This window comes from Triturus cristatus, chromosome 10 (assembly GCF_964204655.1).
Source record: "Triturus cristatus chromosome 10, aTriCri1.1, whole genome shotgun sequence".
Classification (NCBI taxonomy): domain Eukaryota; kingdom Metazoa; phylum Chordata; class Amphibia; order Caudata; family Salamandridae; genus Triturus; species Triturus cristatus.
Genome location: NC_140593.1, coordinates 241,419,236 through 241,444,843, shown reverse-complemented (window position 1 = coordinate 241,444,843; position 25,608 = coordinate 241,419,236). Strand labels below are relative to the sequence as shown.

The 25,608-nt window shown below is 47.4% G+C and overlaps 1 protein-coding gene across 5 annotated transcripts in view; it reads right to left on the bottom strand.

Annotated features, from left to right (window-relative positions):
* GLCCI1 (glucocorticoid induced 1) overlaps positions 1-25,608 on the bottom strand; it is a 400,242-nt gene that overhangs the window by 224,598 nt on the left and 150,036 nt on the right. For 3 of the 5 annotated variants that reach the window (XR_014970042.1, XM_085630888.1, XM_085630891.1), the window contains exon 4: positions 2,018-2,134. Coding sequence is in view for 4 of the 5 variants with exons in the window: in XM_085630888.1 (XP_085487014.1) it covers positions 2,018-2,134 (117 nt within the window). In the remaining variant the exon portion in view is untranslated. The remainder of the gene's footprint in view (positions 1-2,017; positions 2,135-25,608) is intronic. The other 2 variants (XM_085630890.1, XM_085630892.1) reach the window with 1 other exon arrangement.

The window sequence follows — 25,608 nt, the reverse complement described above, 5'->3', positions numbered from 1 at the left end:
CACCATTCGTTTTTCTTGAATTGCACTAAATAGATGAAGTGCAGACAATGTCTTTAAAAAATAAATCTGGCTAAGATCTCACCAAAAGATTGCTGCCAGTAGGAGAAAATCCGATTAACCTTTTTTATAACCACATAATTCTACTCAGCTAAGTTAAAAAAAAAACATTTAATTTCCTACATGGATCAATATATAGTTGCCTACATTGATTGAAGTCATTGGTTGTACTCTCTCTGGATGCAGAGAAGGCTGGATGTAGGGGGTCAGAGATTCTGGGCAGAGGCTGTGGACTGCAGCCATGTCTAGCATGTACCAAGACCAGGCTAGAGACTGGGCAACTCGCAAAATGGTTTAGATTAAAGCCATGCTTTGTGACCAGTACACACTGAGCATGGTTGTATGTAATATTAAGTGAAGACCTGAGATGGTGCAATGAGCAAACATGTACGGATTTAGCATGTACCCTGCACATGCTAGCAATGGCTGCTGTCCATGTCCATCTCAAATTAGGAGGCAAAATCAACACCTGTGATTAATACCGGTAGGGCATGTTCACACTATCTCAACAGGTGCAAGGACTGGAACAATAAGCAAAGGCACACAGTAGCTGCTGGCCAGAACAAAAAACTGTGCTAAGCAGGTATTGGAGGAAACATGGCTGGGCAGGACATGTCCTGTGGCTAGTGACCAGTGGTAGAAGTACTTAAAGTGACTGAGCCCGGTGGTAGGGGAAAATGTATCTAGTGGACACATGGTACACAGTCATACCTATGAGGAACATCCATTATACATGGCAATAAGCGATGGTCAGTAAGTACTTGGTGATGTGGTACTGGTCATATGACATAGATTAAGTTATTGTTATGTGCCCACTTGGTAAGACTATGTGGCACATCCAACATGTACCAGGGTGTGAGGTACTGTAAAAAGGTACAAGCAAACCCCATGACCAGTGGTCACCGAGGAAGAGGTACACGCAGTTCATGGGCAGGTGGAAACAGTTACTAAAAACACTTAAGCATATTATGATGGTCAGTACCTACGCAATATTATAAAAATGTAAGAAATAATACCCTGAAAATAAAAACTTCAATTGAAAGGCTAAGTTCAAAATATCTACCTCCGAAATTTTCTAGGTATGGTTAGCTACGAAACCTTGCCCCTAAATGCACTGCTCAAAACGCCACACATGACATCAATGAAGAGTAGGAATGCCAGTGCTAAGAGGCTGAAACTTCTCAGCCAATCGTTTTCTGAGTTTAATTTCGATTTCCTGTTTCTATACCTGTTCGCGAACACACTGCTGCCTTAGCCTTTCAAATCTCTCAAAATCTATGCCGCAGTTTGCACCAAACTAAGCCAAGGGACTAAGATTAACCGAGTTCTACCTTGATGCCAAGTTTGGTATCATTCTGTCCAGCAGACATTGCAACGGAGTTCAAAAACTGCAAGGGGTGTTTGAGTGGGAAAGGCCACCTTTGGGACATGTAAGTATGTATGTATGTGGTGTTTCTACAGTGCGAAGTTAGACAAAGGCTGGGGAGCGCTGTACATTGTCAAAGAGAAGCATAAAGTCAAGAAGTAATCGGACAAGAAGCTGGGTTGTGGGCAGTTAAACTGTAATGTAGTTTTGTGAGTCTCCAACTTTTTCTTACAATGTAGTAACGTTGGGGCAGTCCAAACCGACACAGGGATGTAGTTCCAGATCTGTAATTTTTTCCCTCTCCTGTCAAATCTGCACAAAGTTTTAAAGGATCAATGTGGTCCGTGTAGACCTTTTTAAGGTGCCACGCAGATTTGTCAATAGCTAGCCAAAAGTGGTCTTTTGATGTAAATTCCATCTCAGGCATATAGGGAGTTGTAATAGCAGAATTTAAGATATAGCATCGTAGTTCAATATCTAAGATGAAACTTTCATTTACTGTTTATGAAACATAGCAGTAGACAATAGATAAACCAATAAGTATAGCACACGAACTTCTTTAAAGAAATAGGTTTTAACAATACTGAAATGTACCTGTGTTGGATTGACTGCTATATGGTTTCCTTGCAAAGGTGACTGGCGATCTTTTTCTTTACTGTGACGACTGCTTTGTTTACTGCGCTGAAGTTGATGCCTCAGTTTTGCAATCTGCTGAAAGAAAGCACAAGAGAGTGATATGGTTGATTTACTATTTTAATTAACTACGAAAGAGAAAAAGCTAATTGACCAACATTGGAATCTTCCCCATAGATCTATTCACAATGTGTGGGTTTTCACTCTTGAGTCAGAAAAAAAGCAGAAAGACTAACCAGTTAAAAGTGTAATTTTGCCCAAATCACCAGGTTTCCAGTAGTTGCAGTAAAGTCATTGAAGCTATTCCTCCTAGATACACTACTTTTTGAAAGTCATGTATGAAAATAAAATATTAATGGAGGAGAACCACTGCCAAAAGTAGGGAACTTTTTGAACACTACAGTTCCAATAATTCATATACTCGGCCGCCCAGCAGGGCTTTCCATTCCCCTCCTCCATTCAACAGTTTTGCTGAAATTGTTTTGTAATAGGCATCAATATAAAAAGGAGTAGGTAGAAAGCACCAGGACGCTCTCTAAAATAAGAAGGGGAAAAGGGATGCTACACACAAACATTTAACAAACATACAACCCTAACACTGTCACTTGCGGCACCAATATTATTTGCGGCCAAATGTCTTCATTGCCCCTAACCCATGTTACAGATCCTATTGAATAAATCCTCGTTTTGCAAGAAGAAAAATGTTTTGCTAATTCTATGTGAGGACTGGAGGCAAGGATGATGCACCTTCTTCTCAATAATCCTAATCCCAAATATCTTTTTTTTTTGTTTATTAAATTTTAATATTATAAAAAAATTGAGTTGACATTACAGGCCTTTGAGCAACACAGTGTTACAGGTATCCATGGCTGATGAGGCCTGATAGAAAACAATGTTAGACCAATCAAGACTTTAAATCAAAATAGGTGTTTAAGCGCTTGTTACCTTGGCAAAGTAGGTTACGTAACATTGAAGTTGACTGCATTGAACACATATTTGGAGTTAAAGTACACAGTTGAACAGCAGTTAGCAGAGACAGGCCTTACATTGACTTCAGGGTCTGCATAGATTTTTATGAAACAGTTTGATTTGGATTATTACAAGTGAGCTTGGCTTATTTTACAAATAGGGACAGGCCAGGCTGAATCCCGAATATCTTTAAAAGATGAGGCACAAGCTAAAAAAGAAGAAAAAACAAAAACGTTAGGAGAACCACGGTTGCCATACCCAAAAAAATGCAACTTCAACTGCTCACCATCACAGTCCCTCAGACAGCATCCATAGACTTTTGTTCATCCCCTTTATTCCAGCTCCATCTGCTATATACCTAGTGGGATTCCCTGTCTTATGTGAATTTGTTGTCGGTTACACATATCTAACACATTTATTTGAGCCAGTGGGAGACCGTGCCCTCATAGGAAAATGGCATGAAGCACTTAAAGCAGGGTAATACTGCACCTACCATAGACCAAAACCTAGCCACCTTTTAGGAAAAGGCTGTGCATTCCCAAACAGCAATGGGTCCAAAATGTATACATATCCCGTCACACGGACAACTTTGGAAACATGGGACTATTTGATCAAGCACATGGGCTTCACCACATTCCCCTCGCCTTTGACCCTTTCCCAAATTTGGGAAATCATTTTTAACTTTGTTGAAAAGCTCCAGCTTTCAAATCGGGAGAAAGTGGGGTTGTTTTAGATTCTGCAATCTCTAAGAGAAGAAGAATATTACATTATTTGTAGATATTAGGGCAAGCTACAGTATCCCCAACAAGCATTTGTAATGCAATGGGGGTCGCATTCACGCGAGTTTGAGCTATTGGCATTGTAAATGACAATGCCTTTTATTTAGGTTTTGGGTTTTAAAGCATTGTCATTCACAATACTAATAGCCTAAACTCTCGCAAATGCAATACCTATTGCGTTGCAATAAAGGGCCTTCTTCACCGCTTGTTAGATTGTAAATATCAGAGGAAGAGACCGTCCTGCGATGTCTACAAAGTAGTGATAAATAGAGCAGTGAAGATGTGTAAGAGTTGTAAATTACACACAGTGTGAAATGAGAGTTACATATGATCCGAGCTATAAACACTTACAAAGCGCACCAACACCTTTCGCACTGTGATTACACGGTCACGGCTCAGGAGGAAGAGTGGGAGGTGCTATTTCCTGCCGTCTCTGTGATTTGAGTGTGCAGTGTGACATTGCGTAATGTAAATTCTATCTTTGGCCTAATAAACACTCCAGCTGTAGTAGGGCCCTGGCTTCACCTCCAGGTGCAGGGCGAGCGGTGCTTTATGGCACGCAGGGAGTGAGGGAGGGAGGGATGGTCTTGGCTGCAGTTCCGGCCTCATACAGTGCCCCTGCTATTACGAATGAGCAAGAGGTGCTAGTGGTGGTGGTATTGGTGGTGGTATTGGTGGGGATATTGGTGGTGGTATTGGTGGTGGTACAGGAGGTGGTGGTACTGGTGATGGTGGTACTGGTAGTGATGGTGGTACTGGTAATGGTAGTATTGGTGGTACTGGTGGTAGTGGTACTGGTGGTGGTGGTATTGGTGGTGGTACTGGTACTGGCGGTGGTGGTACTGGTAGTGGTACTGGTGGTGGTGGTGGTACTGATGGTACTAGTGGTGGTGGTACTGGTGGTATTGGCGGTGGTACTGGTGGAGTTACTGGTGGTGGTCTCGTCCGAACAAAGGTGCGCTGCCGCTATTAAAGTGAAAGAGCAGAATGGGGCGCATTTACAAATAAAACCATTTGTTTCTCAAGTCAACAAACAAATGCTTTTTTTTATTTTTTATAAAAGTACCCCATTCCGCGCTTTCACTTTGATAGCGGCTGCGCACCTTTGTTTAGACGAGCCAAGTCTTAAGAAAGTAGTGTGCCACCAACAAAGATAAAGCGCAGAATGGGGTTGCTTGTTTACATTTTTTTTTTCTTCAAAGTATCCATGAATAACTACATAAAGGCCTACAGTGTAATGAAACTGTAGCTGGCCGATGCTCCTGGCTTCCAAACAGAAGTGATTTATCTGGTGCACCTGCCAACAAGGAGCCAATAAATAAAAGCGATGGAGCTATGAAACAATAGCAGGCAGCAGCTGAAATTACACTCTGTAGAGTGTTTACAGGAGGTCTTGCAGACAGCGCATGCGCGCTGATGCTCGACATAAAAAGGAGTGATATCTCCTACAACTTAGGCACTAGTCCTTGCAGCCCTCAATCAGAAAGAGTGCTACGAGACATCTAAATATTTTTAAGAAATTCCTCCAGAGCTCATTAACACTAGACACTAGGTGCTAGAGCGGTCATCCTTGGCGTGTATTCCTCTTCTCACCCCCAACATTTTGTCTTCCATTCTCCTGTTTTTGCTGATTTTGTTTTTGTTGGCTTTAGGACTCTTTACCACTGTTAACCAGTGCTAAAATATTCGTGCTCTCTCTTTTAAGTTTGACTTAATTTTGCTCTTCGCAGGAAGGGCAGTGTGAGATTGTGGATGGTAACCAATCTTTTCCTAGGAGCACCACGTAAATTTTGCATAGGTTATATACTTTCCCCTAAATAAGAGTGCAGTGCGCCCATTTGCTTGCTTTATATCTGGTTACCATATTCTGTTCATTTGACTCTCTCTTTTAAACATGGTAGCATTGGCTTACACCCAATAGACCCATTTAATTTACTTTTCAGTCCCTGGTAAAATGGTACTACATGTACCTCTGGCCTGTAAATTAAAGGCCCTGCAGCATTGACTGTGCCACCCACTTCAGTAGCCCTTTAAACATATCTCAGGCCACGCTGTGCAGCCTGTGTGTTCATTTTTAAACTGCCATTTCGAGTCAGCAAAATAAACCTTTTGCCAGGCATAAATCTTCCTTTTTAATACACAAAGGTCACCCCCTAGGGTAGGCCCTAAGCAGCCTATAAGGCAGGGTGAAGTGAATTTAAAATGTTGGACATGTGCTTTTACCTTTTACATGTCCTGGTAGTGAAAAACTCTTACATTCAGTTATCACTACTGCAAGGCCAACCTCTCCCATAGGATAATATTAGGTTCCTCATTACATATAATAAGTGCTAATGTTAAATTGGGAGCAAGAGGTAATATACAGATTGGTGTCTAAAGAACTGTAATTTAAACCCCTCTTTAATGGTAAAGTCGGACTTAAAGTATTAAATCTGAAAATGACACTTTTAGAAAGTTGCCATTTTCTTGTCCGAACTATTTGGAGCCACCAGCCTGTATCTTGGGTAACATGACTAGGTGTAGGTGGTAGTTGATATTTGTGTATTACTCCCAGACAGTAAGACAAAGGGAGAATAGGTGTTGGCAGGATAAGCCATCTTGGACTTGATGTGGGGCAGGAGTTGTCACCTACCACACTTGCACATCACAAAAGCTCTGCCTGAGCACACACTCAAAGGGTTTCACACTAGTCTTTTATGACCCCAGACAAGTTTGGGGCCAGGGAAGGGAGGCAAGCAATTTCAAGCACCGATGGGGGTTGAAAGCTCCATAATCTTCTCCTACTTCAAAGTGGGCACCAGGTATAAATAATGGACCCTCAGCCTCAACTCTTCAGTATACCTCTGAAAGACGTAGAAGGGCAGCTATGCTGCTTTGCAAGAAGGACTGCTACTCTATTGTCTTGCTGCCTGAGAGAGAAAGAATGGACCTGCATCTTGAACCCAGGGCCCACAGAGTGACTCAAAGGGCTAGTGGGCTGGCCTCCTGATTAAAACCTCAGAGAGAAAAGGCTCCAACCATCTTGAACCCTATCTTGGTCCCTGTGTTTGGCCCGCTCTCCATCGCGTCGGTCTGAACTTGTGACTTGTCCAGGTCCGGCACGACCAGATAACCATAGTTGGCCCTTTGTGCTTCTAGCACTAATTTTACTTAAAACCATGAAATTGCATATCTCTGGGATTACTGACTGGATTTTTATTGTTTTCCTCTCAAATAATGAATTAACATTTACTCTATGTTTCTGAATTGGTGTGGGACTTTTCTTTTGTCCTCTTTTCACTTTATCCGTGTTTGAAGTGCTGCATAAATACTTTACACGCTGCCTTTTAGTTAAGGCAGACTGTTTTGTGCCAAGCTACCAGAGGTTTAAGCACTGGTAGATATGGGGCTGTTTGAGACTTCACAGCAACACTAATTGTGGTTGATTCTTGAGTAGATTTTTGCCCCGCCCCCAAATTTCATACACTTACTGTTCAGGATATACACAATCATCAATACACAACCGCCCCTTCCTAGGTACGCCTACCAAAGACAGTAGGTAGCGGGTCTCAATATCTACTTAGTTCACAAACAATAGGAATGTATATACACAAGCTAAAACATTTGCCCACCAAGCACGAGGGAGAGAAGGGCTTTCAAGTATCTCAAAAGGGGGATACTAAAACAGTGAACAGATAAAATAGTTACCACCAAGTTTACCATTTGCTGGAGCAATGCAAGCAACCTTTGGTCAATACTGGACACAGCATGATCTTTCCCCAAATACGCTGAGTCTTGGAGTAAGATCTTAACATGCATAGGTCATATTGTTGGAAGAGCACTGGAAAATGCTCAGAGACCGTCATTCTAGGCACTCCAGTGGATATTCACCAACTGCGTTCAATTATTTGAACAAGGAATATCATATTTCCATCTTGACGACAAACAAGTTATGGGATAAAAATACACATCCAAACTTTTTCATCCATGGATCCAATATCATGAGCTTTCAGGTCTTCTTGGCTGGGTCAAGGTGGACTTGGTGATAATGGGTAGGGTCTTCAATATGGTGTACAATCCCTTAGTGGATTCCACGGGTTCAAATGTGGAGGGTAAGCCGCGGGCCCAGGACATCCTCCTGGAGATTATAGATACTCACGGCCTAGAAGATGCATGGCGACTATGCAACACTACGGCCTTAGAGTACATGTTTTATTCCTTGCCTCATGATGTGTAGATGCGGACTGACTACTCGTTACTCTCTGCGTAAGCAGTCTTGTGGCTGACGGACATTACGCACCTTCCGCAAATGTTGACCGATTACTCCCCTTTTTGACTGGTGCTGCGAGTACCTTGCAGGGGAGACAAGGCATGTCAATGGTGATTCCCAAATACCTCTCTCCATGACAAGATTTGCCTCAGGGAACTGTGCAACTCGATTTCTGAATACTTTACCCTTAAAGTGGACTCCGTCAACACACGCCACCCTATTAGAGCCCGTCAAGGCCTACATCTGCAGGGTCTGGATTTCAAAACATGACATGTACTGCGCGATATTCACACCTGTCTGGTCCACATAGAGACTGAACTGCTTAAAACTGATTGAGAAGTTTCATGGCTACGGTGTAAGAATCGACTATCACCGTTCTGTTCTGATGGACGAGTTTCAAGATTTAGCAGTCAGACAGGTGGCCTACTTGGGTAAATACATATAGGTCAGGCGCAACGAGTAGGGAGGCTGCACTCTGGCTCAGCTGCTAGTCCTAGCAAACACAGTGGGCACCACATCACCAACTTGCTGACAGAGGGGGGTGAACAAGTGATGGCAAGGTTATAATAGCTCTGCTTTTACAATACTATAAGCGGCTATACACCCCCCCCCCCCCCCCCCCACACACCGAGACAGCAGACACCACTGCTGCGATTGCAGACTACCTCATTGAAATCGCCATAGTCTGGATAACAGGTGGGCAGAGACAGTTCTTGAGTGAACCCATCACTATCGAAGAAATAGTGCAGGCGATAGTTGCCCTAGAGGGGTCCAATGCCCTGGGACTAGATGAGCTAATGGGTGCATTTTATAAGGCGTATAAACACTTGCTTGCCCGCATCTCCTGGAATTATATGCTGAAGCCCTAGAGGCCAGAGAACTCCCACCCAAGCTTGGGAAGCTGTGATCACTGTTCTCTTGAAACCTGGCAAGACACCCCACCTCTATATTTCTTATCACCCTCTTTCGCTACTTAATCATGAATTAAAACCCTGGCCAAAGTTACTACTACCGGGCTGGCCCTCTTGATGGAGCAAATTATATTACCAATACAAACTGTTTTTGTCACCCCAGAGGTCCATCTCCCTCAATCTGTGAACTTTATTAGTTTTCCAACTGGCACAACTTCAGTACCCCTTGTAAGTCCCTAGAAAATGGTACTCCTGGTACCTATGGCATTGGCGAGGGCCACCAAGGGTAGGAGCACAAATTGTGCAATCCTAGAGTCCCCTCACCAAGGCCATGCACACTGCCATTGAAGACTCCAAGCCTTGGTACAGACAAAACACGAAGAGCCGACATAGCACACATCTTGTGTGCCATGACCACAGACACTGCATGGAATATAGGTAAGGCACCCCTCTAGCAGGCCTTTTAACCCTAAGGCAGGGTGCAATATATCCCCTGTTAGGACATATCTGCATAAGCAGATAAGCCCCTGCAAAATCCATGTTGACTCTTGGAAATTTTAAGTGCACAGGGAAGCCATGAGGAGTACATGAGCTGGGCACACGTCATTACAAATTCCTCAGCTCCATGATGGCTTCACTATATTATGGGATGTTTGGTACCAAACATCTCATCTTAATAGACTTGCACTGAATCCAGGGTCCGATTTATTAAACATTGCCCACAGAGTACTCCTTGGAGGGAGCCCCTGAAACCTACCAACCATTAGTGTGGTCACCGACTGGTCTAAGCCAGCCTGTCACCACCAGACAGAGTTCTGAGCTCATGGGTTGAGCGCCAGAGGTTGAGAACAAAGCCTGTCATGGGCAGAGGTGTTCACACATCCTCCCACTCAGGAAGTCATCCGGGGCGGGAAGCTGGAAAGGCCTTGCTGCCTTTAAAACGCACCAAAGCCTCTCCTGGGGGGAAGGAGCAGGCCTCCCCCCGCCTGTCCTCTCCCCTTTTAGCGGGAAAACCAAAATTAGAGTAGCAGGTGTGCCCCCCTCTGCCAACTTTACACCTCTGGTGCTGAAGGCGAGGTGAAGTACATTTTTCAGTGCGCACCTTCTTGAAGATGGTGGGACTTCTCCAATCAGGGCTAGGTCTTGGGCTATGTCCCCTTCCCACAGGAGGTGGGCATAATAGAGGGTGTAGAAACCCCAGGTTAGGGGCCCATTAACCACTACCGGTCTCTCCCTTGTAAATGCCCCTAAATTTAATATTTAGGTGGCAGACCCTGAACTTAGATTCCACAAACACAAAAAGAAGAAGACCTAAGAGACACTGTTAGACCGAGAACTGTAGACCTCATGGTGGATTTTGGGCACAAACTCCTGCCACCAGAGAACTTGACAATCGCCATCGTCCAGCTCGCCTCATTGCTGTATGGCCTCTACAACCCCAGAAGATCATCAGCCTTTGAAAATCACCAAATAACTTCCTTGAGATAGAGGTACTATCTCCCTGCAGCCGCAAGCACCAAAAACAGCAAAGTACGGTCCAGTGTCGTCCAGCTCCCCAGCCCGACTGATGTCTTGGCATGCCATCCGAAGGTACACCTGCTCTGGAGGGTCAGCTCGGCCCCCGCACCAAGTCTTGAGGCCCCAGGACCCACCGTAGCTGCAAGGCACCAATACCCGGGTTACCGGACTCCCTGCTGCAAAAACCTACAATACCGAGTCCAGGGGGACTCCAACTTCACAGTGAGCCAGAAACCGACGAGGGACTTCAGGACTCCAGAGACCCACCTCAGCAGTAGCCCAGCAGCTCCAGAATTGTCGCTCCAAGGTGCACCCCATGACCGCGAGGATCAACTTTGCACGCCTTTGCCCAGCTGCCCATCTTCACTGCACCCTGCCCGCCCTGCTGGGGAATCTTCAAACTAGCTTTGCTGCCAAAGCCCCAGAGCCCTTGCGACCTCTACTCTCCCTTGAGATCCCTTGGACTTGCCTGCAAGTCACCCTTTGCTTTTACAGGTGGCTTTGTAGCGCCAGCTACAAGGTCCCCCTTTTCCTGGTTTCCCAAGAAACCCGGGAAGCTCTTGAGAACTGTAGAAACCAGCACCTGGAGTGATGTCCAGTCCACTGGCATCTGCCAGATCCTCATACCAAGTGTCCTCTGGATCGTCTAAGGGCTGGTATCTATAAGGGTCCGTAAACTCCTCAAAATCAGCACTCAATCCAGGCCTGTCTTAGGAATAAGACACTGGCTCGAATATGGGGAGTCAGCTCCAGGTCGGTGCTAGAGCCGGACGACGCCTGTCCTGCTCAGTATCAGAGTTGGGGATCATAAATGGGTCAGCATCACTACTAGACGTCGGTGGCACAACAACTGGAGTGGGCGCCATGGAAGGTCAAGTTCGCTTGCTGGATTGGCGTTGCTCTGAAACGGTCACTGGATTCTTGGGGTCTAAATGGTGCTGAAGATGTACCTGCCGTCAGAAGACCAGTAAAGGCCCCTCCCGAACCGGTGGGGCCCAGGAGCGCTCCAGAGGGATCAGGCCACTCATAAATGAGGTACATGGCCCCATAAAATTCTTTTAGCTGGGCAGGGGGTTGCTCTGGGAAACTCCGGGAGGCAGGGAGACAGCCATGGTGCAGGCTCCACCACAGAGCTACGTCTTGAGTGCAGACAGCCCCGCGACTCAGCTGAAGGCGTGCGTGGCGAACCGTAAGACCTCTTCGACGAATCCTTTTTCTTGCGGGACTTACCCAAATTCCAAGACTACCTGGAGTTGGATGACGATCGCCGGGTACAACTCCAAGAACGATCTTGGGACCTTCCTCGCAAAAGAGATCTGGAACGTCATGGGGTCAGTTGATGTCAGGTGGCAAGGAGCTTAAGGAACCACTCCCTCAGTGCCTTGGAATGCAAGACTTGTCAATCCTTGCATGTCTTGGTGTCATGATCACACTCCAAACACCACAGGAAACCCAAATGCGGGTCAGTGTCCAACATCTGTTGGTGATAGGTGCAACAGGGCTTAAACTCGGCCTTTTTTTGATGGACATCCTGCACACTAGGAGACAAAGTCTCCAAATGTATTCAACAAAAGGGTCGAAATAAAGGTTAGTAAAAAAATTATTGTGGGTAGGTCTCTTCAAATCTGAGCTGAGTGGTACAGAAAGAGAAGAATTGAAGTCATCCCATTGGGGTGGCGCCTGTATAGGCACAGTGCATGTAACTTTTGGTTACCGACAACACAGAGCCGAACGATGTACGTACTGCTCATCAAAAGCTTCCGGATCCAGTCTGACGCATGGGGAATATTCTAAGGTCAGAAATCTGCAGCTAGAAGTATCTATCTAAAATACACACAAATTATGGTAACAAATGAAAATGATTGTGTAGGCATAAAGGTTACTTGCTGTCTGCGGTTAAAACGTATGGTTGTAAATACGATTCTCTTTTATAATTGTTTAAGTACTTATGTGCAAATGTGAGGGGTACTAAAAAACTTTTTTTTTTTACGCTAATAAAAACAATGGCATTTGCTTGCCCAGGGAAGAGAGCCAACCCGTAACTCTAGAGATACTGGCTCGACTCTTCAGTACAACAAGAGCTTGTGGCGGCCAAGTTCATACAAGAATCTGGCCTTCACTAGATTGTTCAATAGACTATCCAAACAAGGGGGTCTTGATATCACAGTTCTTGCAGATTACCCATGGTTAGTTTCACCACTAGTTTAAGGCCAGTGAAGATGGATTCCAGGTCAGAGGATGAAGAATAAGATGCCTCAATACATCAGTGATAGAAGGATGGTCAGTATGACGCCCCATAGCCGAGACCCTGCAATTACCTCTAGAAATCTTAATACTGTTAAACTTTCTTTCAGGAATGGTACAACCTTTCACTCCATGCTAATCTGGTGGTCCCAGAGGGAACTCGAACAGATGGCGAGACAGAGTGCAGGTGTGCACCAGATGACTTTCCTCATCTTGAGAGACAGGTTACGAAGGGCATCTGCTGCAAATGGCCAATGGCATGACTTAAAGTTGAAGCGTCTCAACAAGAGCTCCCAAGTTTGAACATAAAAGAAGATTGAGGGAGGGGACAGCAACACAGCAAACCCCTCAATAAAACTGGAGTGAGACCTCCCTAGGAATTCGATGATTTAGAAAGAAGATACTGATATATAAACAGGGATGTGATATGCTGCATAGAATGATAGCATGCATGTGTGGTGCTGCTAAAGATTACAAAAGCAGTGTCTGGTCCCACTACAAAGTGACGGGTACACCCATATGTCGTAAATGGGAAAGAGCCAGGACCAAAGACCAGTGTTTGCATCATTGTCAAGCCAACGAAAAATGGATAGTGGTCATCAGCATTATTATACAAACCTTTCTATTCAACTAAAGTAGCAAGGGTACAGATCGTATGCTAATGTTTGTACATTTTTATTTTTAAACCCTATATCTGCCTCCTTTTTAACTCCCCAAAAAAATTAAAGATGAAATTTGTGAAGAAAGAGAACACACAAAGGTCTCCATTTCTATTAAGACGGGTAACCTAGACCACCCCAAAGCTCATGTCCACACTATCTCTGTCAACAAGACCGTATTTCAGACAATATGCTTGAATCCAAAATAACCATATCATTATTATTATTTGTTTTTTTTTTTAAGATCATGCCTCATCTGTCCACTTCAAATGAAGATTAATTTGAATACCGATGTAAGACCTTGTAAATGCAGCAAAGTGTTTGAATAAATTAACAAAATACATGAAAACTCTGCATGAAATTTCTATAACAAATCGAGTGTGCAACCAGGAAACTAGTTTGTTGCCGCTGACTAAACTGAGAGTATTTGCTGTGGTGGGAAAATGTATGCAGCAAGTTCAAAAACTGCAAGATTGAGAATTTCAATTTAAGAAGTTCGAGTGCAGGGATCATAGTAGCAGATTTAAATATGCCGCAATTATTGGATATTAAAAGACATTTTATGAAAAGGACCCTCTTTCGCCTGTGATGTCTAACATGAAAGAACAATCTCGGGTCTTGGCTATAACAGCAGCAAGGCTTAGCCTAATAATATCAAAAAACAATGCTGCCCATTATTTAACACATATTTTCATTCAAAGTGTAATAATTGAAAAATTAACACTGATGACTTCTTTTTCAGTCAGATTTAATCATAAATGACTTGGATTTATAAGAAACACATAACACTACATTGTACCACACACCTAAAGACTCATCTCAAAGTGATGTACATAATTTTTTGTAGACATATTTGACTTTAAGACTTTTTTTTTAAAAAGACACAAAAAAATAACTTTTTTTCTATACAGGACAAACATTAAATACGTCACTCATACCCATTCATACAAATCATATCTGGACGAGCCACAATATTTCGTGATAAATTTTGGAGGACATCAACAAAAATTATATATAATTCACAAATGAACTCTGTTTGATTTAGCTCGAGGATTGGCCTCAAACTAAAGGTCGACGCGTTTCAGATCCCTTTTCTTGAAGAGATCCTCATCAGAACCAGTGTAAGACTGAAACAAACAAAAACAAAAACTACGTTTACTAAATGACCCAATAAATTGCATGTCTAAGCGTTCTAACCGCTGGGTATGACTCTTACCTGCACTAGTGCAGTGAAAATCAGGAATGGGAGTAATTCCGAAATGGACCTAAAAAGGTAACAACATCAACTCTTAATGCTACCATACTTGTTTGAACGTCATTGTTAGCTTGCATAACCATACACTATAGTCAGTATTTAGTCATAATGTCTTACTTGTGGTGTCCTGGTGGTTTGTGGACCCAACTGTGGGCGGGGGATTGAAGATTCCTGGCCCAAGTTGGCGCTACTAATATTCGTGTGAGGGAGTTCTGTTGTAGTTTGCGCACTACTAATGGATTTAGTGGGAGGCGGAAAAGCGTAGGCAAATCTGCCTGACCAGTTCATCCATATCGCATTGCCTTTGGACAATGGGTGTGGGTATCTGGCGGCGTAGCTTGGGCATTTTTTGTTTTCGTGGGTGGCGAAGAGGTCTATCTGTGGATGCCCCCACATTTGAAATTATGGGTGAAGAACTTGTGGGTGAAGTTCCCACTCGTGGAGGAGTTGTGTTTGTCTGCTGAGTAGATCTGCTATAGTGTTTTGTACTCCTGGGACATGCTGGGCTAGGAGAAAGATTTTCCGGGGTATGGCCCATCTCCATATGCTCTGTGCTAATTGAGAGAGCTGTGGAGAGTGTGTCCCGCCTTGTTCTTGAATATAATACATGGCTGTCATGTTGTCTGTGCGGATTAGGACTGCTTTGCCCAAAATTTGTGTCTGAAAGGATTTTAGGGCTAGGAAGATTGCTAGTAACTCCAGATGATTGATATGGAGTAGCTTCTGTTGAGATGAGCACTTGCCTTGCATGGTGAGATGTAATAGATGAGCTCCCCAGCCGGAGAGCGATGCATCTGTTAGTACTATCTGTGGAACCGGGTCCAGGAACGGTCGACCTTTGGAAAGGTTTGTGGTAGTCCACCACTGCAGAGAGCGATGGGTACGACTGTTAGATCTGGGGGTCTCTAGTTGGCAGAGGTAAGTACCCTAGACCAAATAGGGACCCTTGCTTCTAGTCAGGGTACAGGGACACACACGGTAGATAACCCCTGCTCACCCTCTAGGTAGCTTGGCTCGAGCAGTCAGGCTTATCCCCAAGGCAATGTGTTACGTATTTGCACTCAATCCCACAATGACCCCCCCCTCGTACACCACAAAAGGTAGACCACACAGGTATATATAAAAAATATATCTTTATATAGTGTAGCAGGGAAAAATATGATCACTTACAGGGTATGTTGCACACGAACTTAATGGTTGCACTAGGTTACTAGGAAGTTTCTTCTAGGTTAAGAACAGTCTCAAGTCTCTACTCGCTATCGTAGGGGGTATTACAGCAGGGCTGTAATATCCAGTCAGCTCGTCTCACCGTGCGCGTTATGCTGCAGCCTCAGCGTGGGCAGATCTTTCCTTGACAGCCCCGGCCGGTCACGTCCGCCCTTCCGCCCGCTCTCGACAATCCAACGAGCGGCGGGAAGGCAGTGCGGCCCTTCTCTTCTTGGGTTAACAGGCTGGGGGCACGCTGGATACACTCGCTGCTCCTTCAATGAAGACTGGTCACGCAGATGACTCGGGCACCACTCCGCCGGCTTCTCGGGACGTCCTGAGGTCACTGACCACTCCCAGCGCGGCGTTAGTGAGGGGGCTCGATCCTCTCAACCAATGAGAGGGCAGCGGGCTCGATCTTCGCTTCGGGAGCCTCGGCAAGGTACGGCGAGTTTGCGGGGCGATGTGCGGCCCTCTGGCAGTGCAAAACCCTCACGGCAACAGGGATTTTAGCAGCTGCAGGCAACTTCCCACTCCAGGCCGGTGCAGCACAATCTTGATAGCTTAGTTCAGTTTCTTGGGAACCTTTTGACCCTGGGTTCCAGGACAGGAGGCCAGCTCTTCTCAGGCCCTTGGAGATTCAGTTTCAGACACAGCACACAGCAAAGTCTTGGTAGAACAAGCAGGCAGGGGCACAGCACACAGCAAGCCCTTCTTCTCTCCTTCAGTCGAACAGCAGAACAGGTCAGCCCTTAGAGCACACAGCAAGGCAATCTTCCTTTAGTTCCTTAGCGGTCCTTCTTCTGGCAGAGGTTCCTCTTGATTGTAGAATCTAAATATCTGTTGTCAGGGGTCTTTTACTTATACCCCTAAAAGTCTTTGAAGTCTTTGTGCAAGTGGGCCCTGAGCCCGGTCTGATCCAGTTCTGGGTGTTGCTGGAGCACTTTGTTTTCCTGTCTTCTTCTCTCCTTTCAGAGTGAGGGGCAGAGTCGTCGGCCGCCCAGCAGGAGGTGGAGCCAGCACTGTGGCAGGCAGGCACATCCCTATTCACTCCCAGGTGCTACCTCCTCCCTCCACTCTACTTGCAAATGTCGCCATTCAGCAAAGGGCCGACTCAGCCAACCTCCTGGGGGATCCCCAGCCCCTGTCACTCTCAAACCAGACAGTCAATCCACAAGCATGCCCAGGCACAAAGGGTCAGACAAGAGAACAGCTACTCTCTAAAAAGTTCTCCAACTCAGGATTTAAAAACAACCTCTCCTAAAAGATGTGTTATTAAATGCTGAGCTCAGGGATATCAAACACTCATGTCTTATCTTGTTCCTATGAGAAGATAGGCGGATAGCCATTGGCACCAGCCTCCCCCATGTTAGCCTATGGAGCAAGATAACCTTGCAGCAGTGAACACACAAAATGGCCGTTGTTCACTACCATAACATGTTACCTGCACTAGTACATGCTCTACCTTTTACATACACTGCACCCTGCCCAGGGGGGTACCTTGGGCCTTCCATAGGGATGACTGACGTGTATAAAAAGGGAAGGGTTAGGCCCGGTCAGTGTGGACACTGGCCAGGAGGACATGGCAGTCCGGGGACTGCAGGCAGGCCTGCGGTAGCAGGCCTGAGACACCATTTTAGGGCTACACAGGTGGGTGGCGCAATCAGCGCTGCAGACCCACTAGTAGCATCTGTCATCACCAGCCCTGGCACACACAGTGCACTTTACTAGGGACTTCATGGTGATACAGATATGCCCATCAGGTATATCCAATCAATATGATATTTTACACAGGGAGCACTTACACTCTGGCACTGATTAGCAGTGGCAGAGTGTCCAAAGCATCTAAACCAGCAAAAACGAAATCCATCACAGCATCAAAAATCCAGGTAGCAGAGGCAAAAGATAGGGGAAAAACCCACGCCAAGGATGTCAGGTCTGACACGTGTCCCCTCCAGCTGAAAGTGGGGAGAATTACCCACCCTCTTGGGAGTTCTCATCACTAAGGCGGAAAAACCTGGACAGACCATAAGCATTGGCGTGTTCTGTACCGGGACGGTGTTCCACCGTGAAGTCCATTCCCTGTAGGGAGATGGACCACCTCAACAGTTTTGGATTCTCACCCCTCATCTGCATTAACCATCTGAGGGGCCTGTGGTCGGTCTGAACACGGAAGTGAGTCCCAAACAGGTAGGGCCTCAGCTTCTTCAGGGCCCAGACCACAGCAAATGCTTCCCTTTCAATAGCGCTCCACCTCTGTTCCCTGGGGAGTAGCCTCCTACTAATGAAAGCTGCAGGTTGGTCCCCGCCCTCGTCGTCCATCTGTGAGAGTACTGCTCCCACACCTTGCTCTGAAGCGTCTGTTTGCACAACGAACTCACTCGAAAAGTCAGGTGCCTTCAGCACTGGCGCTGTGCACATTGCAGTTTTTAGGGCATCAAAAGCAGTTTGACAGGCCTCGGTCCAATTCACTTTCCTGGGCTGATTCCTAGAGGTTAGTTCTGTCAAGGGGGCAACAATGGTGCCGTATCCCTTGATGAACCGTCTGTAATACCCGGTGAGTCCTAGAAAGGCTCTCACCTCTGTCTGGGTCTTGGGGGGCTCCAAAGCCAGAATGGTATCAATCTTCGCCTGTAGGGGCGCCACCTGGCCGCTCCCTACCTGGTGTCCCAAATACACCACTGATCCCTGCCCTATCTGGCACTTACTGGCCTTGATAGTGAGGCCTGCCTTTTGCAGAGCCCTCAACACTTCACAGAGGTGTTGCAAGTGTTCCTCCCAAGTGGAGCTGAACACAGCAATGTCATCCAAGTATGCGGCGCTGAATTGCTCCAGCCCGGTCAGTACCCGGTTGACCAGTCTCTGGAAGGTGGCAGGGGCATTTTTCAATCCAAAGGGCAAGACGCGAAACTGGAAGTGCCCCTCTGGTGTTGAAAATGCCGACCTCTCCTTAGCCCCCTCAGTTAAGGCAATCTGCCAGTACCCTGAAGTCAAATCAAAGGTGCTGAGATATCTGGCAGCTCCCAACCGATCCACAAGCTCATCAGCTCTGGGGATGGGGTGCGCATCTGTCTTGGTGACCGCATTGAGCCCACGGTAGTCCACGCAAAACCGAAGTTCTGGCGGGCCACCGGGTGTAGCAGCTTTCTTGGGAACGAGGACCACTGGGCTAGCCCAGGGACTGCTGGAGGGCTCAATTACCCCTAACGCCAACATCTTGGAAACCTCTTCCTTGATGCTGGCCCTGACCTTGTCAGCTACTCTGTAAAACTTCTGTTTCACCGGTAGACTATCTCCAGTGTCCACATCATGGACGCACCAATTGGTGACACCTGGGGTCAGGGAGAACAGGGAGGCAAACTGACCCAACACCTGGCGACAGTCTCTCTGCTGTTCTGGGGTCAGGGTGGGCGAGAGGACCACACCATCCACTGACCCGTCTTGCTCCTTGGTTGCCAGGAGGTCAGGGAAGGATCACTATCCTCTTCCCCACCATCATCTGTAGCCATGAGCATTGTCACTTCAGACCTCTCAAAGTGGGGCTTGAGGCGGTTCACATGCAAGACTCTCAGGGGCTGCCTAGGAGTCTTCATGTTGATCAGGTAGGTCACCTCACTCTTGCGCTCTACCACCTCATATGGCCCGGTCCACTTGTCACGGAGCGCACAAGGCTCCACCGGCGCCATTACCCACACTTTGTGCCCAGGATGAAATTCAACCAGAGTGGTATTCTGGTCGTACCATCTTTTCATCTCCTCCTGGCTGGCTTCTAGGTTCTCCTGAGCGAGCTTCCTGAAGCGCTGCGTCTGGTTGCGGATGGCCAGCACATAGCTGAACACATCCTGGGGGGTTTTCCCACGGGATTTCTCCCACCCCTCCTTCACCAGTGTGAGAGGTCCTCTAACAGGGTGGCCATACAGCAGTTCAAAGGGGCTGAACCCTCAGGACTTCTGAGGCACCTCCCTGTAGGCAAACAACAGGCATGGTAACAAGACGTCCCACTTCCGTCTCATGGGCTCCGCTAGGCCCATAATCATACCTTTCAGGGTGCGGTTGAACCTTTCAACCAACCCATTTCCTTGAGGGTGGTAAGGAGTGGTGAACTTATAAGTTACCCCACACTCCTCCCACAGAGACTTCATGTACCTAGAGATGAAGTTGGTACCCCGGTCGGAGACCACCTCTCGGGGGAACCCCACGCGGGAAAAGATCCCCATCAATGCACGGCCCACCACGGGTGCTGGGATTGTCCTGAGAGGGACTGCTTCCGGGTACCGGGTGGCGTGGTCCACCAAGACCAGGATGAACCTGTTGCCTAAGGCAGTCTTGGGGTCCAGGGGCCCTACGATATCAATGCCCACCCGCTCAAAAGGGGTGCTCACCACAGGAAAAGGTTGGAGGGGTGCCACGCACTTTCCTCCGCTCTTACCACTGGCTTGGCATGTTTGGCAAGACTTACAAAAGGTACTGACGTGCTTCTTCATCTGGGGCCAGTAGAAGTGGGTGACAAGCCTGTGATAGGTCTTGTCTTGTCCCAGATGTCCTGCGAGAGGCACGTCATGAGCCAGACCCAGTAAGAAGTTCCTGAAGCGCTCGGGTACCACCTGCACACAGACTGCACCGGGCTCAGCAAACTTAGGCTCACTATAAAGTAAGTCATCCTCCCAGTAAATCAAATGTTCCTTGGACCCTAGGCCCGCTGCCTGGTCTGCAGCCTGCTGCCGCACACCAATGAGGGAAGGGCACTCCTCCTGAGCCTGGCAGAATTCCTCCCTGGAGGGACCACCCTCTTGCTGCCAATGGGTCAGCTCAGGCAATTCCCCCAGTTCGGCCACCTGTTCCCCTGTAGGTTCCAGGGCATCCCCCTCAGGTTCTGCTTCCTCCTGGACCGTGGGAACAGTGGGGGCCGGTTTCCCGCGCCCTCTGCCTCTTCCTCTCCTGACAGGTTCCTGGGCCATTGTTCCAGGCTCCGGTTCTACTAATCCACCCTTACTGGCTGTCATGGCACGTGTGGATACACAGATCCACGCTGGCAGTCCTAACATCTCCAAGTGAGTTCTGTGCTCTACGTACTTCCATGGAGAACTCTCCAGGTCGTTACCAAACAGACAATCTACTGGCAAGGCATCACTGACACAGACTTCCAAGGTACCAGAGACTCCCCCCCATGTAAAGGGAACACGCGCCATCTTGCAGAGGCGCACTGAAGTGTCAGCTGCCACTACTAGGCGGAGCACATTGGGAATGACTTGCTCTTCAGACACCCACTGACACCTGACAGATGTCACACTAGCCCCGGTATCTCTCAGAGCCTCTATCTCCCTCCCATTGATGGTCACCTTTTGCCCGTATTTCTTAGTGTTAGCGGGTATCAAGGTATCCTGGACCATCTCTTGGTCTCCTAAATTGACAAGGGTCATCATAGCTAATCCCTCTTCCCCACTGGAAATCAAATCCCCTCCCAAAGCTACACTAGTTAACCCTGGGACTGGAGCAGCAGCTGGTGCTGGGGGTTTCTTGGGACACTTAGGGGCGATGTGCCCCACTTCCCTACAAGCGTAGCAAGTAGGCGGTGGTCTGTTATCCTGTCTGTCCTTATGGGGCCAAGACTTCTTAGGCTTGGGGGCTTGGGACTCCTTCTCCTGGGAACTGTTTTGGGGCCCTTTAGAGAACTCCTTACTGTTACCCTTGTCCTCCCCACCTTTCTGCTGGGGACCCTGTCCACCCTTGGCTGGGATACTTACCACCCCTTTGTTGACCCTGGTGCTAGTCCAGCGGTCTGCCTCTTAAGCAAGCTCACTGGGATCAGTTAACTTGCTGTCTAAAGGATGCTGGCGCAGCTCTGGAACACATAGACTACTCAAGTGCTCCCAACTAATCAAGTGACACAACCCCACATAATCAGTAACTTTGCTGCCCTTTATCCAACCTTCCAGTACACGCGTGTACATACTCACACACTCCACCCAAGTACTTGAATCAAGTTTCTTGAAGTTCCTAAATTTCTGGCGGTACTGTTCTGGTGTAAGCCCATACCGGAGGCATAAGGCCTCCTTCATAGTGGGGTAGGTTAAGGTACCTGCTGCTTCTAAGGGTGCTAAGACATCCCTCCCAGAGGCCTCAAAATGCTTCCACAAACCTGCCCCCCAACTCTTCTCAGGCACTTCATTCATCTTCAAGGCAAGCTCATAGGATCTAAACCATGCATAGATATCCTCACCCCTCTGATAATTCTGCACCAAATCTTTCGGTATGTATACTTTACCCGCCTGTACTGGTTGTGCGCTGCCACCATTCGGACTGCACTCCACCTGTTTAGCTTTAATGTCCAGCTCCCTCATGCTCAACTCATGAGCCAACTGGAGTTTTCTCTCTTCCAAAGCGAGAGCATTCCTCCTCTCCTCCGCCTTCTTTTCACTGTCAAGGCGCAGTTTCCTCTCTTCTGCTTGAGCTTTGAGCTTAAAAAGTTCAATCTCATGGGCCCTAATCCTCTGATTTTCCTCCAGTTCCTCCGGAGAAAGGCCCCTACTGGAATGGGTGCTGCCAGCCCTAGACGCCGGTCTATTCACTGACAAATCATTGGATCCAAATCCGTGCTCCGGTGCACCATCCTCTCCGGTAGCTTCTTCTGTCACACCATTTTTGGCCTCCCACCAGGCCATTAGAGCTTTCTGTCGCTCTGCCTTGTTATCGCTGCCCTTCACTGGGCATCCAAGCGGTTTGCAGAATTGCATTAGTTGATCCTTCTTATATGTGAGCAACTTTTCTACTTCAAATTGCAATTCCACCTCCTCGCCTACTCCATTCAGAGACATGATGCTTCCTAGATCTTCCAAAAATAGGTTTTAAAAAACTTTGTGCGATGCAACTGCTAACTAGACTAGTGATGTACAAAGAATCACTGCAGGGCAAGTGCAAATACTGGTTCTGATCCCACCGCTGCCACCAATTTTAGATCTGGGGGTCTCTAGTTGGCAGAGGTAAGTACCCTAGACCAAATAGGGACCCTTGCTTCTAGTCAGGGTACAGGGACACACACGGTAGATAACCCCTGCTCACCCTCTAGGTAGCTTGGCTCGAGCAGTCAGGCTTATCCCCAAGGCAATGTGTTACGTATTTGCACTCAATCCCACAATGACCCCCCCTCGTACACCACAAAGGTAGACCACACAGGTATATATAAAAAATATATCTTTATATAGTGTAGCAGGGAAAAATATGATCACTTACAGGGTATGTTGCACACGAACTTAATGGTTGCACTAGGTTACTAGGAAGTTTCTTCTAGGTTAAGAACAGTCTCAAGTCTCTACTCGCTATCGTAGGGGGTATTACAGCAGGGCTGTAATATCCAGTCAGCTCGTCTCACCGTGCGCGTTATGCTGCAGCCTCAGCGTGGGCAGATCTTTCCTTGACAGCCCCGGCCGGTCACGTCCGCCCTTCCGCCCGCTCTCGACAATCCAACGAGCGGCGGGAAGGCAGTGCGGCCCTTCTCTTCTTGGGTTAACAGGCTGGGGGCACGCTGGATACACTCGCTGCTCCTTCAATGAAGACTGGTCACGCAGATGACTCGGGCACCACTCCGCCGGCTTCTCGGGACGTCCTGAGGTCACTGACCAATCCCAGCGCGGCGTTAGTGAGGGGGCTCGATCCTCTCAACCAATGAGAGGGCAGCGGGCTCGATCTTCGCTTCGGGAGCCTCGGCAAGGTACGGCGAGTTTGCGGGGCGATGTGCGGCCCTCTGGCAGTGCAAAACCCTCACGGCAACAGGGATTTTAGCAGCTGCAGGCAACTTCCCACTCCAGGCCGGTGCAGCACAATCTTGATAGCTTAGTTCAGTTTCTTGGGAACCTTTTGACCCTGGGTTCCAGGACAGGAGGCCAGCTCTTCTCAGGCCCTTGGAGATTCAGTTTCAGACACAGCACACAGCAAAGTCTTGGTAGAACAAGCAGGCAGGGGCACAGCACACAGCAAGCCCTTCTTCTCTCCTTCAGTCGAACAGCAGAACAGGTCAGCCCTTAGAGCACACAGCAAGGCAATCTTCCTTTAGTTCCTTAGCGGTCCTTCTTCTGGCAGAGGTTCCTCTTGATTGTAGAATCTAAAAATCTGTTGTCAGGGGTCTTTTACTTATACCCCTAAAAGTCTTTGAAGTCTTTGTGCAAGTGGGCCCTGAACCCGGTCTGATCCAGTTCTGGGTGTTGCTGGAGCACTTTGTTTTCCTGTCTTCTTCTCTCCTTTCAGAGTGAGGGGCAGAGTCGTCAGCCGCCCAGCAGGAGGTGGAGACAGCACTGTGGCAGGCAGGCACATCCCTATTCACTCCCAGGTGCTACCTCCTCCCTCCACTCTACTTGCAAATGTCGCCATTCAGCAAAGGGCCGACTCAGCCAACCTCCTGGGGGATCCCCAGCCCCTGTCACTCTCAAACCAGACAGTCAATCCACAAGCATGCCCAGGCACAAAGGGTCAGACAAGAGAACAGCTACTCTCTAAAAAGTTCTCCAACTCAGGATTTAAAAACAACCTCTCCTAAAAGATGTGTTATTAAATGCTGAGCTCAGGGATATCAAACACTCATGTCTTATCTTGTTCCTATGAGAAGATAGGCGGATAGCCATTGGCACCAGCCTCCCCCATGTTAGCCTATGGAGCAAGATAACCTTGCAGCAGTGAACACACAAAATGGCCGTTGTTCACTACCAGAACATGTTACCTGCACTAGTACATGCTCTACCTTTTACATACACTGCACCCTGCCCAGGGGGGTACCTTGGGCCTTCCATAGGGATGACTAACGTGTATAAAAAGGGAAGGGTTAGGCCCGGTCAGTGTGGACACTGGCCAGGAGGACATGGCAGTCCGGGGACTGCAGGCAGGCCTGCGGTGGCAGGCCTGAGACACCATTTTAGGGCTACACAGGTGGGTGGCGCAATCAGCGCTGCAGACCCACTAGTAGCATCTGTCATCACCAGCCCTGGCACACACAGTGCACTTTACTAAGGACTTCATGGTGATACAGATATGCCAATCAGGTATATCCAATCAATTTGATATTTTACACAGGGAGCACTTACACTCTGGCACTGATTAGCAGTGGCAGAGTGTCCAAAGCATCTAAACCAGCAAAAACGAAATCCATCACAGCATCAAAAATCCAGGTAGCAGAGGCAAAAGATAGGGGAAAAACTCACGCCAAGGATGTCAGGTCTAACAACGACCGTCTACCAACACCAGATCTGTTAATTGACCCTGGGCCTGGTTCCATTGGTGCGCTAAGCACTCTTGGAGAGGACGCATCTGGAGTCTTGCGTGAGGTACTATGAAGATACAAGAGGCCATCATCCCTATTAGTTGCATGAACACCCGAGCTGGAAGGGGTGTTGTGTTATAAGTTTTGCGCAGAGAGCCTGGATGCTTGCAATCCTGGCAGGATTGGGGTAGGCGATCGCTTTTGAGGTGTCTATAGTGGCACCTAGATATTGTTTTACGTGGGATGGGTGGAGATTTGACTTTTCGTGGTTTACCGTCAAGCCCAGCTGATGAAGTAGCTGGATGGTGGTGTGTGTGTGTTGTACACAGATTGTATGAGCTGGCTTTTATCAGCCAGTCGTCTAGATAAGGGAAGACATGAATGTGTTGTCTTCGCAGATGTGCTGCCACCACTGCTAGGCATTTGGTGAATACTCGTGGTGCGGTTGTGACTCCGAACGGGAGCACTTTGAATTGGTAGTGTTGGCCGTCCACTACAAATTTGAGGTACTTCCT